The sequence below is a fragment of the Pinus tabuliformis genome, chromosome 8 (assembly GCF_031772625.1).
Source record: "Pinus tabuliformis cultivar Carrire ecotype Pingquan chromosome 8, CPIR1, whole genome shotgun sequence".
NCBI classification, from domain to species: Eukaryota; Viridiplantae; Streptophyta; class Pinopsida; order Pinales; family Pinaceae; genus Pinus; species Pinus tabuliformis.
The window spans coordinates 770,056,935-770,075,823 of NC_142294.1; the positions used below are offsets into that span (position 1 = coordinate 770,056,935).

The 18,889-nt window shown below is 36.3% G+C and overlaps 1 protein-coding gene across 1 annotated transcript; it reads left to right on the top strand.

Annotated features, from left to right (window-relative positions):
* The first annotated feature begins 231 nt into the window (after nucleotides 1–231).
* On the top strand, nucleotides 232–1,203 carry LOC149237853 (uncharacterized). Its single transcript, XM_089369408.1, has one exon. It carries the CDS (start codon nucleotides 232–234, stop codon nucleotides 1,201–1,203), a length of 972 nt encoding a protein of 323 aa, XP_089225534.1.
* The last annotated feature ends 17,686 nt before the right edge of the window (nucleotides 1,204–18,889 follow it).

Here is an 18,889-nt window from a genome sequence, read left to right on the forward strand (position 1 = left end):
AGAAGAGTAGATTAATGTGGATAGGGAGAGAGGAAATAAAGAGGAATTGTGCATTGTAGTATCCTGCAAGCCACATACCTCACTTCTTTGTACTTACAACCATTTTCCATTTTGAGAAAGAGAGTAGAGCAACCTCACCTTCTAGTTGGGTTTTATCTTGAAAAAGTTTCCTAGGTTATATCTCTCTCTATCTCTCTATAGTTCTGCCAGTGAGTAATTCACTGAGTAGTGATGGCGGAACCTCCTATGTTCCAGGAGGATTGGGTTATTCAAATGAACAAGATGCTTAATAATGAGGATTTGAATTACCCAGCGATTCTGCGCGTGGCAACGCCTCTGCTGGACTTGAAACCAACGGCTTATATTGCGCAGTTTTTGTCCTTGGGGCCTTACCACCATTCAAAGCTAGAGAAAGATATTAAATCTTCTTGTGCGGGGTGTAAGATCTCAAGGGCGGAGGAATACAAAGGAAAGACCGCGGCCATGGTCTCTCACAATCTGCGCAGAAGGGGTAAGAACTTCAAGTCCATAGTTGAACTGATGGAACAGATGCGCCCAGAGATTGAGCGCTTCTATCATTGGCCAGCCAGCACAGATTGCGAGTACTCTCAGAATTTCACTCTAATGATGGCCATAGGTTCGTCCTTTCTGTTTCATTGGTTATTGGCCCCGTGCTTTACCAGCGGAGAAGACAGCTTGGACATCTCAAAGGATGACATAATTGGGTCAGGTCTGTTTCAAGTATGTACCCAGTGCGATATCATGAAGTTGGAGAATCAGATCCCTCTGTTTGTGCTGAGAAATGTTTTTGAGCACGTGAAACAAGCTGGAATATTTCATGAAAGGATTCAACACTTCAATGAAGAGATGTGGATGAAGTGCGACCTTCATCCTTTCCGTGGCTACCGTGGTAAAACTGAAGTAAATGATGCACTAGTGGAAAAGGAGCCGCATTTGATGGGTTTCCTGCACGCATTTGTTTCGCAATTCTTGCAAATGGGAACTAGCAGGAATGGCAACAGGAGTCTTTTGCAAAAGTTGAAGGGCATTTCAGTGGAGCTGCTTATTCATCTCGTCATTAAAATTTTTCCCGATTCCACAACTTCCATTGAACGCGAGTTTCTAAAAGCATTAACCGCGGAGCAGTTAAATCAGGCCGGAATTAAATTCAAAATGTTCGACACATTTCCCGGTAACATCTGATTCGAAGTAGACTCTGGCACACTCTACCTTCCATGTATCCATGTATTAGAGATGGGGACTGAAGTTTTCTTGAGGAACATGGTTGCGTTGGAGTTCAACGACACCACCCGTCCTAACTCCGTGACGCGTTACATTGCGTTGATGGCCTCCCTCGTCAGTTCGACTGATGACGTTCGCCTACTCAGGCGTCATGGCATCATTCATATTAATAGGTTAAGTGACGAATGCGTAGCCAACATGTGGAGCGGCATATGTCAGCCCTTCTTTACAGGGGAGATGGGATACGAGGCGATCAGTGACCCACTCTTTCGAGTGCTCAACAACAACTATTTGAGGACCAAAATCAAAAGGATGCTTTTGGGACTTTTTGACTATGTGTCGAGCTGGAAGTTTATAGCTCCGCTGGCAGTGTTCCTTGGTCTTGCCTTGACTGCTATACAGGCCTACCCAATGGTATTCAAGTGAGGGTGGAACCCAACTGAGACATGAATACTTTTATCCTAGCTTCACCACTTTCTAAATGTTTGCTCAAATGGATGTTCAGTAGCTCGTCTTGTCGTGAGTTACGTCTTGTTTAATTCTCTTTGTCCACAGTTTGTTCCATTAGATGTGTTTTGTGATGTAGGAGTCAGTAGTTCATCATATGGTGTAATACAGAAGCCGAATGGGAGAACGACCCTGAGCACACTATAACGCTTCCTAGCGGTTTTTTTTAGCAATGGGGTTCAGGAACTTCATATCTTGGCTACTACGTGAAATCCATCATGGTTCAAATAGGAATTTGTAATGTGGGTGAAGCTGTAAACGATGGAGGTGGAAGATACGTGTTTTTGAGTTTTATAATTGAAAAATGGCTTACAAAATTTTAGTTATATCTCTAGGATCATGAACGAAGAAGAATATTGCACATTTATTATATCTCAATCCATCATCTCCTAGCATTTAATTTTATTTAAAATTTGTAAATCCTGAAACTTCTATTTTGAAATAGATCACAAACATATGGCCGTATTAATTTTTCACAAATGGTGAAATCTTTTTTCAGGAGAAAAAGCTGTATATATATTATATATATCAAAAAGTTATACTGTACATTCTGTAGATTGAGTATATATTCTGTCCAGTAGGTGCATTGCCAGGAAGATAGCAAAATTACAAAAAATAAAAAACCTGTATGGTTTTTTCCAGTATATACTTATTTCTGTATATTGTTCATTATCTGCTTAGTGGTGGTCAGTCAGTTATATAAGCAGAAAACAAAAATCTTTCCATGGGCTAGATATTTTGATCGAGATCCTGAAGCATACCAGATTTTGACGACACTATATGCCCGGCATTATGAAGGGATGTGGATAGTATGTAATGGAATCAACAGAGATGCTCAGATGCCACATACCGCGAGAAGATTGCAAACCTTTTTTTGATAGTTCATCCGCCTCCTCATTTTGCAAGCGCTTGATGTGTGAGATAGGGAAGAGAGAAGGTTTCCAAAGTGTTGCAATCCTGTTCATCCATCCAATGAGGTTGTCATTTTTTATAGAATGTTTTCCAATGACGTGCTCTATAATGACTTTGGAGTCACCATATATATGGATTGGGCCAATATCCAAAAAGGTGCAGAAAATGAGAAGTCCATGGAGAGCCATGGCCTCAACTCTGTTGTTCGTCCCCAGTCCACCGTTCCAATAGATATAATATTGCAGGTCCTTTGCAATGTATATATAAACTCCGCAAGCACATATGTCGTCTTTTGATGCTCCATCGAAGTGTGCCCGAGGGTTGGAGAGCTGTACTCTTGCCAAAATATGTTGAGATTGTGTTTGATGGGGAATATTTGGAAGGATTGTTGAATAAAATGGAATAATTTTGTCATATAAATACCCAAAATCCTCCTTGCCATTTTCAAATATTCTTTTGTTTCTCCACTTCCAGACAAACCAGAAAACTATAAGTGGGATAGGCCTCCATTCGATTTTCTGGGAACTCCACCATTGAAGAGCGTCCATTATAGAGGAGTGTGGAGTGACAGAAAAACCGAAATGTGATTCCAAACGATTCCATAGGATCTGTGTGTTATGGCAGTTGAGAAAGATATGCATGTTGTCTTCTGATTCTGAAAGGCAAATTGAGCATATGGCTGGCCCGTGCCAGTTCCTTTTCTGCAGATTATTCCATGTGAGATTTCTATTATGAAATACTAGCCATGCAAATAGAATGATCTTGAGTGGACAACCTGTTTTCCAAAAGGTCTTGGGAAATATTCTCCGGGAGGCATCCATTAAATTTTCGTTCATGGAGAGATATATATCCTTGACTAATACATTGGACTTTCCTTCCTTTATTTGCAGGGCAATGCTGTCATTTTCGTCTGTTTTATAAAATCCTGCATGTTTCATATCCCATATAATCTTTACTTTAATACAATTAAATCTTAGCACAATGAATGTATTGCTCGCTGGTGACACAACCTCTCAATGGACCCCATCTGCTTGGGTAGGAAGTAGACACCGAATTACCTGATCTCATCCCTCCCATAATTCAATCTTTTGAGGCATCTACGTCTGTCCAATCTTTTGTGGTTTCTGTCATAGCAGCAATTTTTAGCTTATGTCATTTCCAAGTGACTCTTGATCTTGGTTCTGCTTTGGATTTGAAAGTCATACATTGAAACGCAGTTCACAATCCTTCCAATTCTTGGATTTGAGGAAAAATTCGCTGAACCTCTCATCTGGTTTGACAAACAACTAGGGCAGGCGTTTTGAGTTAGGATTTGCGTCGTTTTGCTGAACACAAATCAGTCTATTTATTGTTCAAGCAATCGCGTTACAGATGCAGTTGGGGGTTGTTCGTTAAGAAACTTGTATCATACATCCTATAATTAAGGGTTTCAAAATAGTTTTAAAAGATGCCAGAATTGTATAGGGATGGTATAAAGAGATATTTTACATAGGAGATCATGTGAACATACTGTGGATATGTATTAACTCAAACGTGGTAAGTTTTTTCTAATCTGTTTATTACATTGCTGATTGTAGACCATCATGATTATGATGGTTATGTATTGGTTTTCATATGGACTAGCATTTGCACTTAATGTTGCAAAGGAAACGTCCTAAGGCATAGAGTGTGGAAGAATATTGAAATGTGACTGGGCATTTTTGAAAGCAAGGGCTGATGATAATGAGTTTCAATTGAGGAAGCCACGCCTAAAACTCTATTTGGGGTTAAAGTGGCTATAAAATGGAATAAAAATAGTCATAAATAGCCATTGAAGTTGTTTACACACCTTCGTATCTGGATAAAGATTGCCTAGTTGAAGGTGAAGGTAAACAAATGAATCCACGCGAACAACAACTGGGTATCCATATCGATTTGGATAGGGATATTTAAGAAATCATTATTTAAACGAAAAATTAAATAAATATCAAGATATATTTAAAACATGTATTATATTCATTAAAATAAATTGATTTTGTTAAAAAAATATGTTAAAACCCATTGATAATGAATTGGTTGTAAAGACATAAACTATCAAAATGGTATGTCAGACTCTCCGATGGGAGGTCATCGCTCTCATAGAAGTCAGTTAATGAAGTAACTCTTTACATATGGTACAACAATTGACCTATTTTTATTTGAGCAGGATCCAATACTTTTTCTAAAGGAACTGATACTAGCCATGATGGGTTTCAACAACTGTGATGGGTCTGAATTGCTTTCCTCCATGACCATCCCACAAGCTATCAAAGTCCAGAGGAGTTTGTTTAGACAGGATGAATATAGTGAATATGCATCAAAAGACATGTGCAATTGCTATTACCAACCACATTCAAAGATATACTCATCGTTGATTTATACGGGATGAATTTAGTGAATATGCTTCAGAAGACGTGCTATTTACCATGAAGAATAATAGAAATATATTTTTGGATCCCTGGAACAATAGAATGTTCATCCTACATGTAATCTTAAGTTAAAGATGACATAATGTTTTTGTTCAATATTGTAAGGTTTTTTGTTTTTGTTTTTGGAGATTATGTTTTTCCATATGTTACATATTTATGGCGTTATTAAAAAATACAATTGGATTTTAATGAAAGAGTTGAAAAAAGCGATACGATGATACGACATAAACCTGATGGTTGTCATTTTATTGTTGATTTTTTTTTTTGTTAATGTGATGTAGAAGTAATATTAATATTTTGGAATATGTAAATTTATTGTGGAAATTATTTAGTAGCAGTTTACATGGTAATGGTTATTTATAATAATATTTAATATTTAAGATTTCATGTAATGGTGGAAGATGAAGCCAAGTGATATACATTAGGTATAATTTACAGAAAGTAGAATGTTTGTAACATAGAAATTATTTTGATCTTGAAACATCCTTTTTCAAGTTTCAATTGGAAAATACAAGTAGTAAATTGTAACAGAAGAGGTTAGAAAAGAAATATAATATTGTGAAGAACATTGTGGTTGTCATTCCATATTTGAAGTTGCATCAAAATTTGTTGGAGGCATCAAAGACCTGAAGAAGCAGTAATGAACCTGCAAAAATGTATATTTTGTTAGAATTTCTAATATGTAAATTAAGTGTGGAAATTTATTAGTAATAGTTTGCATGTGAGTTGTGTTAAAATGAAATTGGAATGAATGGAAATGAACTTACCTTTGCCATGGGGATTTAAATATTGTTAGTCGAAGATGCATGGTGAATGATGGCATACTGAACACCATTGGAGATTTATGTGTAATTGGAGACGCATATTTCTTGATTGCCATTATGCCCATATTTTTCGCATTTTGTCACGTTGATGAATGTGGTTTATGCATTTCAGGGAAGATTTTATTTGTAGTAATAATTGTATAGTTGGACGAAGGCGATATAATGGTACTGCTGGATTTGGTACCAGAAGAAATATGTTTTGTATATGTTGCAGTGTAAGTATTGATGCCTCAATTTCGTCCCAATAGTTATATAGTTGTGCTATTTCTGAGTCCATATGTCCTGTTGCAAAAGAAAGAAAATGTTAGAATCAAATGTATAGATAATATAAAGAAATTGTAATATTTGCAAACATGATTAATAATGATTAAATTTGATTGTTGTTGAAAGATATGAAAGGTATGTTATGAAATAGAATGAGCTTAATAAATAGAAGAAACCTTTTGGTGATGTTAAAGTATGGATTGGAGCAGATTATCTGGAGGTGGCATTGAACGGAGAATTTCTTCCGCGTGTTTTCTGCGAGCAATGTTTTTGTTGTCCTTCATTTTATTGTAACGATCGAAACTGAATGCGGGGCAAATCCGGAGATCTTGTAGAGAAGGTACTCTTGAAATTGTTGTGAATGTGAGACCCTAACGTTTAGTTTTCCCAATGTCAATTGTTGCTTTTGGTAGTGTCATACCTTGAGATTTATGTATGGTTAAAGCCCAAGCCATCTTTAGTGGAATTTGCATACGTCCATTTCTTTTTATTGCTGGAACAGGCAAGTGAGTGGGATTTCTTTCATCCCAAGGAGGCCTGATGTATTTGGGAAAAGCTACGACAACAAATGTTGGAATTTGTGGTGGTGCAATTGATTCTTTGTAAAAGATGGTTACAATTTCTCCGAGGGAACCATTAACAAGTTCGGTTGAAACCCAAAGGTTGGAAGTTAACATAAATTTTTGGCCATTGCATAGTAACACAATTCGCTCAAGTTGCTCGTCTTCTGAGGAAATGTTGGAATATGTGTTGTCATCTTCAGCAATGGATCTTGCAATTGGAGTGTTTAGAGATTTTATCATTTGCTTATTATGGACCATTGTTTGAGCATTTGTTGGAAATAGATGAATGGAATCATGGAGGAATGTATTTCATCTTTTGATAAAAAGGAATTTGTGCATGACATGAGTATGTTGTAGTCATCGATTGTTGGATTTGCATCTCTAATGTTCTGCAGGATGTTCCTGAAAGTAACCTGGGCGATGTTTTTGCCTTGTTGACGAAATATTGAGTCTAATGTGATCACTGTGTTGAAGGTGTTCCACAGTGCACTTCCATGGCTCGTCCCTGCATATAGAGGTATGTCTTTAACAGGTGGTAACTGACCGAGATCACCAACCAATATAATGGAACAACCACCGAAAGGAGTGTTTCTTTGCTGTGGAAATGCCTCTCGAAGACGTTCATCAATATGGCTGAGAAGCTTTGGCCCAATGAAGCTCATTTCATCAATTAGTATGTACCTTATATGCCTGAGTTCTTCTTGGAATTTTGCAAGAGCATTGCCTTCTAAGGGCGTAAGATCCTTTATAGGAAGGTGGAGAGCAGAATGGATTGTCGATGCTTGTATGTTGAAGGCAACAACCCCTATAGGGGCGAGGAGCATGATCGGTGAAGGTTCTGGGCTTGCAAGGGTTATGAGCATATCTTTGATGCAATTGATAAGGAGGGATTTTCCTGTACCAGCAGTGCCTTGTATTATCATTCTGAGAGCGGTTAAACAATCCTTCTTAGCAAAATGATTAGAAATAATATTTAGAGCTTTTCTTTGCATTGGAGATAATGTAGTAAGGGTCGTCAGGATACGTTGATGTGTTTGAAGAATGCGTTGGATGGAGTGGCTATTCTCAATGAATTGTATGGCATTATTTTGTAGATCTAATGGGATAGTGGTATGATTCCAATTATGGTTGTCATCAAAGCCACGAAGGCCAAGCATGTCAAGGTCATTTATGAGGAGCTCATTTGTAAGGTATAATTAGGAGAGTAATTCCCATTCATTTATTTATCCATTTATTTTCTACCGATGGGCGATGATGAAAAGTACCGTGTTTTAGGTGAAGGTACAGTTGTGTTTCAAAGGGAGCATGGAGCTCCTCTCAACCTGACTGATGTAAAGTATGTGCCTGGGCTGAAGAAAAACTTGGTATCAGTCGCGATGTTGGAAGACAAAGGCTATTACGTAGTCTTCGGTAAAGGAAAGGCGTTCCTGAGACACATAGCCACGGGTCAGACCAAGAGGATTGGGATTCGAGTGAAGAATCTCTACAAGCTGGAGGTAGATGACTGTGCTGCATTGAGTTCCAAAGTAGAATTGGTGCAAAGCCAAGATATTGGCGAGTTATGGCATAGACAGTTGGGCCACTTGCACCATGGGGCCTTGAAGATAATGCAACAGATTTCTACTAGACTCCCCAAAGGTAAACTTGAGCAAGTGGACACATGCAAAGGTTGTACCTTGCGTAAGTATGCAAAATCTTCCTTTCATAATCGATACAGTCGAGCTGAAGCAATCTTGGAGCGAGTTCATACATATGTGTGTGGACCATTCTCGACAGCCTCCACCGCTAAACAAAGGTATTATTTTCTCGTAAATGCTGGATCTATTTCATGCTGAAGAAGGATCAAACCTTCTAAAAGTTTTGTGAGTTCAAATCTTTGGTTGATAAAGAATCAGGGAAGAATATCAAGGCCTTGAGAAGCGACAATGGTGGAGAGTATGTCTCTCAAGAGTTTAAGGAATTCTGTGCAGCAGAAGGAATTAAACGGGAGTTGATGGCACCTCATAACCCACAGCAGAATGGGGTGGCCGAGAGGAAGAACAAAACGATTGTGGGGGCAGCTCAAGCGATGCTGCATGACCAAGGCCTACCACTTCATTTGTGGGTTGAGGCATGCAACACAGCGGTCTATTTGCAAAATAGAAGCCTGCATCGCATACTTGGGATGAAGACACCAGAGGAAGCTTTCTCCAGGAAGAGACCAGATGTGGGTCACTTCAGGATCTTTGGCTCATCGGTTTATTGCCATGTGACCAAGGATGCCTGGAAGAAACTTGAGTCGACAGCAGAGTTGGGGATACTTGTGGGGTACACTGATACACCCCACAACTATCGAGTGTATTTGCTTACCAATCGGAAGACAATGGTTCACAGAGATCTTAAGCTTGATGAGCAGAAGGCCATGCGAGTTTGCCTTGAGAGGGAGCTCCAACTACAGGCTATGGAGGAACTTTTGGTTCCTAAGGAGGAGGAGCCTCAGACTGATGTGGAGCAGCCGCATGCAGAGGTTCCAAGAGTGGAGACATCCACTCAAGCAGAGTCTTCCAGAGATGGATAGAAGCACACGAGAGAAGCTAACATATTGTTGTCGAATGTGAGAGAGAATGTGGGAACCATCTTCTCAGCATAGAAAGAGGAGGGCACCTGATAGGTACACTAGATACATGGCCCTTTTTGGTGAATGTGTTGAGACCGAGCCATCTTCCTTTGAGGAAGCAGTACAATAGCCGATTTGGGTTGATGCTATAGTGGAGGAGTATGACTCCATAGTTCGGAACAATGTTTGGGATGTGGTTCCAAGACCAGACAACAAGTCAGTTGTGAGTTCTCGTTGGATTTACAAGGTAAAGCAAGCTGCTGATGGTAGTGTGAAGAAACATAAGGCAAGGTTTGTTGCCCGTGGTTTCTCACAGGTCGAGAGGATTGACTATGATGAGACTTTTGCTCCTGTAGCAAGGTACTCATCTATCATATTGATGTTGGCACTATCAGCACAGATGGGTTGGAAGATCCATCAGATGGATGTGAAGATTGCACTCCTCAATGGCAAGATTGAGGAAGAGGTGTACATAGAGCAGCCAGAATGTTCTGAGACCTTCGATCGTGAGTCGCATGTGTGTCGACTCAAGAGAGCTTTGTATAGGCTAAAGCAAGAACCTTGTGCTTGGTACACCAATATCAACAACTACTTCACTGGGTTGGGATTCACAAAGAGTGAAGCGGATGCAAATTTGTACCGCATCATGGTGGAAGGTAAGCAGTTGATCATTGTTATTTATGTTGATGATCTGATATTGACAGGTGATGATCAGTTGATCATGTCTTGCAAGGAGGACCTTGCAAGAGAGTTCGAGATGAAATACATGGGTCTCATGCACTACTTTCTAGGCATGGAAGTGTGGCAGAAGGATGGGGAAGTGTTTGTGTCTAAAGGCAAGCATGTCAATGAGATACTTAGGAGATTCCACATGGAAAAGTGCAAGCCCATGCAGACTCCTCTAGTAGGTAACTGGAGGAAGGAGGATGCTACTTCAGGAGAAGTATTAGAATCTACTGTGTACAGGCAGCTTTTGGGTTCAATGATGTACTTAGTGAACACATGATCATATTTGTGCTATGCATTGAACCAACTGAGTCAAGCTATGGTTCAGCCTACCAAGCTATTTTGGAAGACAGGGAAGCATGTTTTGAGATACCTCAGAGGAACATCTCAGTTTGGATTATGGTACAGACGGTTAGAGGGAGTGAAGCTACAGGGCTCCATAGATGCAGATTGTGCAGGGAGTCCATCAGATCGGAAGAGCACATCAGGAGGAATTTCCAACCTTGGTTCAGCTGTAGTTTCTTGGTACAGTAGGAAACAGAGGTCAGTTGCACTCAGCTCAGCAGCGCTGAATACATGGTTGCAAGTCAGGCAGCATGTGAGGCCATTTGGATGCGGAAAATTCTAGTTGGTTTGTTTGATTAGAGGATGGATCCAACTGTGATCTATTGTGATAACCAAAGTTGTATCAAACTCTTTGAGAATCTATTATTTCATGACAGGTCCAAGCATATCGACATTCGGTATCATCATCTCTGAGACTGTGTGGCGAGAAGGATCATGTTGTTGTAGTATATTTTGGATGAGGAGTAAGATGCTGAGATTTTGACTAAGGGATTGTCAAAGTGTAAATTAGAGTTCCATAGAGACAGGATCAAGGTGGCAGATAATCCCTTTCTTGTTGAGAGGGAGTGTTGAAAATAGCAACAAGAAATGCTAAAAATAGCATTGCTATAGATAACATTTCAGGATATATTCCAATTTTAATTTGTCCTTGAATTAAAATTGAGAATTAAAATTCGAATTTAGTGTCACAAGCTATTTGAAAAATAATTAATTAATTCATCTTGAGTTAATTTGTTGGTGAAATTCAAACATGAAGTCTTTGTGAAGTCATGCAACAGTTATCCCTTTGATTGAGGAAGTTATCCCTTAATTAAGGAGATAAAGATGAGTTGTATTTGAGTTGCAATTAATTAGCTCAGTTAATTGAGTTAATTCCAGTTAAATTAGTTCCAAACAGTTGGAGGAACTAATTGTGAGTTCAGCCAGTTAATGCATGCATGCATGCAACTAGTGTTCTCCAGATAACTGAATATTATCTCATAAATAACTCATGCATGTCAGTTCAGACAAAGACCCAGTTGAGATTAAAGGCAGGGACATTGTACTATCAATTGCAAGAATATTCCCATGTGAATATCTCTTACATGCAGAAGGAATTCATTCCTTGCAGATTGCGCAGTTTCTACAGAGGTCAGAGCAGTGTGTGAGGTGAGAATCACACAAGTTACAGCTGGAGGACCCAGGGAAAACTGAGCAAGGAAATAGGAGGCTTGGAGGATAGAGGAGAAGACATATGTGTTTTCTATTCTGTCTATGAGCAGCAGTGAGGGATTAACTGAGAGCTGGATAGCTCAAGAGCTAAAACTTTGTGTAATCTTGAGATATTTCCACTTGTATGATAATACAAATAGCGGGGTTTTTAGCTAAGGCTTTCCCTGAGTATTCTTTTGTGTTGCATGTTTGATTGAATCTTCTTCTCTATTATATGTGTTTTGTTTGATCTTGCTCAAAATCGATTAAGCTTCCGCAAGTTTGATTGTAGAAGTAGATTAAGTATTTTTCTTTAGTACATTGCATAATTAGTTTAATCTACAGTGAGAATTTCTACATGCCAAAAGACGACACTTTAGTTTTCTTCAAAAAGGGAATAGAAAACTTAGAGGATATGCATTGGATGACCCCTACTACTAGAAGAAACAACTTACAAGGTCAAAGTAGGATTCAAAATTAAGATGCAGGGAAAATTTTTGGAGGGTTTTGTAGCAGCAACAACATATCCCTATCTAAAACAATGGTTTTAGGTAGCCGAAAATGAAGCCAAACAAGCTCAAAGGAGAGTGTAGCAATGGTTAAGTTGTGATGTTTTTCTTGCATGGTGCAAAAATGGACATATCAGAGAATCAGTCGACAACAACAATGACACAATCATTAACATGCTTCATGGATGGAAAACCTAACATGTAATCTATGGATACTAACTTCTAGTGTTTGTTCAGGGTAGGTAGAAGAGTGTATAACCCATACTTTTTTATGGTTGGTTTAGTAATGACACAAATAGTACAAGATCTGATATATTGTTGGATATCTTGTTGAAGTTTTGGCTAGTAGACATATTTCTACAATACCACTACTATATTTTCCACATGAAAGTTCCTTGCGACTTGACTATAGTGTACCTCATAGATCAACCTGGAACTCTCACTTGAAGGAACACAAAGGTGGCCGAGGTAGAATAAGATCACATCCTAGAGGTGGATACATGGAATTTTCTTTCCTATAATCAACATCTAGTGTGTGTTAGTGAATTGAGAGTCACTATTGTATAATTTTGACCACCCAAGGGTCTCCTTCCTACAAGAGTTAAGAATTGTTGTTAGCACCACAATTGGTTTCTACTAAGGTAGTTTGCAACATGATTGGTGTTATCCTTCTTGTATTTGATGTTCAAATGGAATTGTTGCAAGTATGTGGACCATTTTTTATGCTAGTCATTTTGTAACTTTCCTTGTGTCTACATAAATTGTAGAGGCTTGTGATTAGTGTGGATGATCATCTCCTTCCACAGAATATACTGCTTTGGTTTTTAGTAGGCCTGCATGATGGGGTACATATCCTTGTCAAAGGTGGGATACCTTCGAACGATATTAGAGAGTGTTTCACTATGATAGTCCATTGGACATCCTTGATGAATGAGGATCGGACCAATAACATAGTTAAAGGAATATATCTTAATCTCAAACAGATTTTGTAGGTATGGTAGGGAGATTACTAACATGAAATAAACACAATGTTTTAGATCCCATGATCTAGATTGGATCGTTATATCATTCTCATTCATATCGATGCTTTTAGAGTGGAAAAAGTGGAGGAATCAACTAGATGTTTTTGAGGTATCAAATGGATGCTTTTGGGGATAAATCTATTTTGCTTAAGAGTTACACCCTTTTGTACTATTCTACACACAAGGACCTTTCCAACAATGAAATAATCACTACAATTGGTGTTTGTATGCAAATGTTATGTGACTCGAAAGTTGACCTTCCAATTTTGACCACTATAATTCCAGAGGATGTTGCATTAGCCCCCATTATTCATGGAAAAGGGGATAGTCATATGATAATGACGAATATGACTCTAGAATAATCCATATTATAACTCTAGCTAATAGTTGAACAAGTGAAACTTAACTACAAGTAGGCTATTGGGTCATGTTATAATAGATCCACTAGGAGGAAAAGGGATTCCATTCTATTTGAGGGTTTTTCTTCCATTAATAGGAAGAGTAGATGAATGTGGACAGGGAGAGAGGAAATAAAGAGGAATTGTGCATTGGAGTATCCCGCAAGCCACATACCTCACTTCTCTATACTTACAAAATTTTTCCATTTTGAGAAAGAGAGTAGAGCAACCTCACCTTCTAGTTGGGTTTTATCTTGAAAAAGTTTTCTATGTTATATATTATGTTATTTTTTATTATAAATTACATGCATGTGCAAACCCCCCGCCCCTCTCTTTATTATATAATTGTTATTATACCATAAGTTTTTTTTCCCTGAAAGAAAATTCATAATTTCATTAATAGGTGAAATTACATGTTGTAGATACCCTTGGGCATATGCTGTACTGTGGTTGACAATCCACTGTCAAAAGATTAGAAATAATTACAATAAGATCCTGAGGGGTGTACTGTGTTGGTTCATGACTAAAAATAGAAATAAAAAATGTCACCCAGAAGGTGATGATTATTTTTAATATAATATTTACATCGATTTTGAATATCACTACAAATGAACAAAATTTATAAGAAAAAATTATGAAAATTAGGGTTTGTTCCCCCTCTGAAGTTCCCTATCATTGTATGGCCTGTGGAAGTACCAATATGTTCTTGCTGGTGTGTGTTATATGATCATCCATTCTCCTAGAGGACGATTCATCGCTTCTTTCGAAAGCTTGTCTGTGCTTTCATTTCGCTCCCCGGAGGGGGAGCCGAACCCGCAGCCAATTTGGAGCGCGTGCGAGGTGGTGAAGGAGGGATCTTCCACGGATTTTTTGCGTTCTATGTCGATGCCCCTTCAGCAGCCTCAGGAGGGACTTTTCCATGTTGCTAGTCGCTCATATTCCGCTCTTCCGAGAGACGATGTTTGAGCCCTCGAGAAGTCTCCCAAGCTGGCGACAAGAGTAGCGGGCAATCCTTGTACAGATGCCCCACTTTGTGGCATCTTCTGCAGCGAAAAGGCACTCCTTCATAGTCGAGGAGTTGTCTGCGAGAGAAGTGTCTCTTGTGGAGTGTAATTTTCTCCTCGAGTCCCTCCCTGGTATCAAGATGAACTAGGATTCTAGCCATGGTCATGATTCCGATTTTTTCGTAGGACTGGTCGTGCTCCAGGTAAGTCCCTAATGCATCGCCAATGCACTTGAAAACCTGAGGGGTCCAGAATTGCATTAGCAACCCTGGCAGTCGGACCCAAATTGGTCCCGCTCCCAACTGCTCTCGTTCCGGGTCAAACAGAGGATCCCATCTCTTCAGTAGCACGGGTGCCATCTTAATACAATTATTGATAATTAATTAAAAATTTAAAAATCTTATTTTTAAAAACCTATACAACAAAAATTTAATAGAAATTTATTTATTATTAGTGTAATAGATCATGTGTATGCTTATTTTTTAAATATAACACTTATTTTTGGCTTTCATACCACTTCCATTTCTTTCCTAGGTAAATACAAATACATGACTATCAACAAATAAATAGTATAGTAAATGTATAATCTTATGAAGTAAAAGTAAATATATAATCACAGATTTAGAAATAAAAGAAAGTGATTACTCAAAACCCAACCCATCCATTTAGAGGAGATGACTGAGAATTTTGATTAAAAGAAAAATTAACTCGCAAACATTCGATAAAAAGGAACGCCTATCCTCGTAATCAGAATATTAAGATTTAAAGTAAGATCACATACATTAAATCATTTTCACATCCCTTAAAAAATGATTGTAATTAAAGCTTTTTGTTTTAGTTAATTGAGTTTGGGGTTTTGTAAAACCGTTTTTATTCCACAGGTAGTTGCCACCTTTAACCTCTCAACTAATATCACTAATTAAAACTCATATAAACCACAAAAAAAATTCATTCATAGGTAAAACCCATGCAAAAAGGAAGGAAGAACAAAGAAAGGTTATTCCTATTCACATTCTTCCAGCTTTTGGTGACAAACGGATTTGGAATATGTTCTTTCAACACTCCTGCTTTCAAATCCTTGCTTTGCATACCGTGCTTGTCCTTTCTGTTGCATTGGTTATTGGCCCAGTGCTTTACCAGCGGAGAAGACAGCTTGCACATCTCAAAGAATCACATAATTGGGTCAGGTCCGTTTCAACTATGTACCAGGAATCGCCCCCATGGCGATTCCTATTTGCGATATCATGAAGTTGGAGAATCAGATCCCCGTGCTTTACCAGCGGAGAAGACAGCTTGTACGTTCCGAAAAAGCCATGAAGCGGGGCGGACCCTGCGGAGACAAAGTTGAAATGATAAAGGAAACCGTAAAAAGGGCTTGAAATAATGAGGAACAAGAGACTAGGCGCCAACTTTTATGTACCAAAAACGCGGTGAAGTGGGCCATGTGGAGAGTACGACTCGTCCACATCGAAATAATGAGGAAGAAGAGAGTCGGTGCCAATTTTTATGTACCGAAATTCAGATTTGTATGTGCAAATACAACATTTTTTTAACCATGCGAAAATTTAATTCAGTTGATATATTAATGCACTGATATATAGTATTTATAGCGTCTTTAGATTGGTAAAAAGTTCAGTTGATGAAAAGTGTTTATGTTATTTTATGTTTTTGTGGGACTCTCTATGTTGGTAAGGCTTTCGTTTTATTAATCAGAGGATTAATGAGCACTCAGCTTACATAAAATATGGGAGGACTGGGTCTTCTGCCTTGGCACACTCGGAAGACTAAGCATCATGTATGTATTGAGGAGAGTCGTGTTATTGCCAAGGTTGGGCATTTTCATCGCTGGAAACAATAGTTCAGCTATCTAATTATAAATAATGTATTTGAAACTTTAAATAACATTATTGCAAAATTATAAACTTTGAAAAACTAATGTCATCAAATTATTTGTAAATTATACTTATTATGATTAAATACATACCATTTAAACCTAAAATTTTCCCACCAAAAGGATTATGTTTGAGATTTCTTATGTAACGATGGCATCACTCTACATGGACCAATGAAGAAAAGGGATGGATTTTGTATTTTAAAAGGGCAAAGTTCTTTAAAGGGAGCATTGTATGAAATTGAGAACTACACGAAATATCATAATTATTTTAACCGTCACTATAATGTTATAATTGTTCATATTTTTTTAGGAATCGAATAATTGTTCATATTTTGAATAATTGTGCATTTGAAACCATTCAAAGACAATATTAAAACAATCACAAAATGTGTTCAATAAATATTTTAAAGCTAATTTTGGAATTTATTCCATAGAATTAAGGAGTGTTACACTGGAAAGGAATTGCAAGAAAAGCACTGCAAGCAAAGCATTGCATTGGGATGATATATTAATGAAGGGATAATATATTAAAGTAGTGTGTTCTAGTGAATATATAAGATAAAAATATCTTGAAGAGAATATTTGGTGATTACATCATAATAAAGTGGGTTGAAAACCATAGAAAGGTAGCATTAAGAAGTCATTTGAAGGGAAACATTAAAACCAATACAAAGGCTAACATCTAATTAAAGTGTGCTTATAGATTATATCCAAATACATTTATAAACTGTTACTCCGTGATTTTAGATTAATTTTAAATATGAAAAAAAATTAATATATAAGAATGTGTTGTTTTAGAAATTTAATAATATAGTTTTAATTTGGTATTTCTGTATTCATTATTATTAACTCATCGAAAATTTATCAAATTCCAACCAAAACTTCTAAAACATCTAGGTTTTAGACAACCCCTTTAAAATATTTATAAATACATAAAGAAAAATAATAATATAATTTTAATTTTAAGATCAACCTATATATCATTATTTTTTTAAAACAATGAAGAGATATAGACTTAATTGTTTTAGAAACACATTTACTTAATGGTTAAGAACATTTAAATTATAATTATTATGATTACTGTATGATTATAAATTACATTATTAAATAAGAAACGATATCTTAATAAATATTAAGAAATTCAAATAATTAAAAAATTTATGAATATATAAAATTATGTTGAAAAATCTCACAAACTTAAAACAGACTACATTTTTTATTACTTAAATTTCCCAATATTTATTAATTTAACCTCCATATACCCCATAACCATAATCAATGGATAAGGAAATCCAAGTTTCCTGCTAATTGATAATGTCAAATCTTATTTATGCGTGGTTGCTTGAGGGAGGAAATTTTGTTGGATTCAATAAAAGGGCGTGAGGTATAATTATGGATATTTACATGTGCATTGCTGAATAAAAATTTGATTGACTAATAAACAAATACGAGTTTTAAATGTAATTGGTTATTATTAATATTATAGGAATTTGGGTAATGTATATGTTTTTAGCTAGAATGTATTAATTTAAATAATTAAATGTATTTAATATGTTATTGAGAATTGTTTAAACATTTTTTTTTAACCTTTTTTTTGAAATAAATAAAATTGTATAATTATATAACATAATAATGAAAAAAATCTTCTCATTAAATTACATGCATATTATAATATGTTAGCAAAATAAGATATGGATTTTATAAAATTATATTATAAAAAGTTATATTAAATCTCTTAGTGTAACCTCTTTTTAATTGTTGCATAAATTATAATTAAAAAAAACATTGTATAATAAAAATATGTATAAGAATAGATTAATTAAATAAAAAATATATTTTCATTTTTTTAAAAATAAACTTTAAATACCTTACTTAATACATGTTTGAATTAATGTGTTGTTAGATTTTTTATTTTTTATAATTTGGCAAAGATTGTTTGGAATTACAAGTAAATTTGAGTTGTAAACTCTTCACAATCAGAGTGTATGCACTCAAAAAACCATTTTAAACAACCAAAAATTTTAAACAACCATTTTAAATTCCAACTAAAAATTCCTAAACATCTAGGTTTTAGACAACTCATTAAAAATATTTATAAATACATAAAATAAAAATAATAATTCAGTTTTAAGATTAAGATCAACCTATATATCATTATTTTTTAAAAGCAATGGAGACATATAGAATTAATTGTTTTAGAAACACATTTTCTTAATGGTTAAGAACATTTAAATTATAATTATTATGATTACTGTATGATTAAAAATTACATTATTAAATAAGAAACACTATCTTAATAAATATTAAGAAATTCAAATAATTAAAAAAAAAAATTATAAATATATAAAATTATGTGGAAAAATCTCATTTAAATTTCTTTATATTTATTAATTTAACCTCCATATACCACATAATCATAATCATGTACATATTAATGTAGTCCAT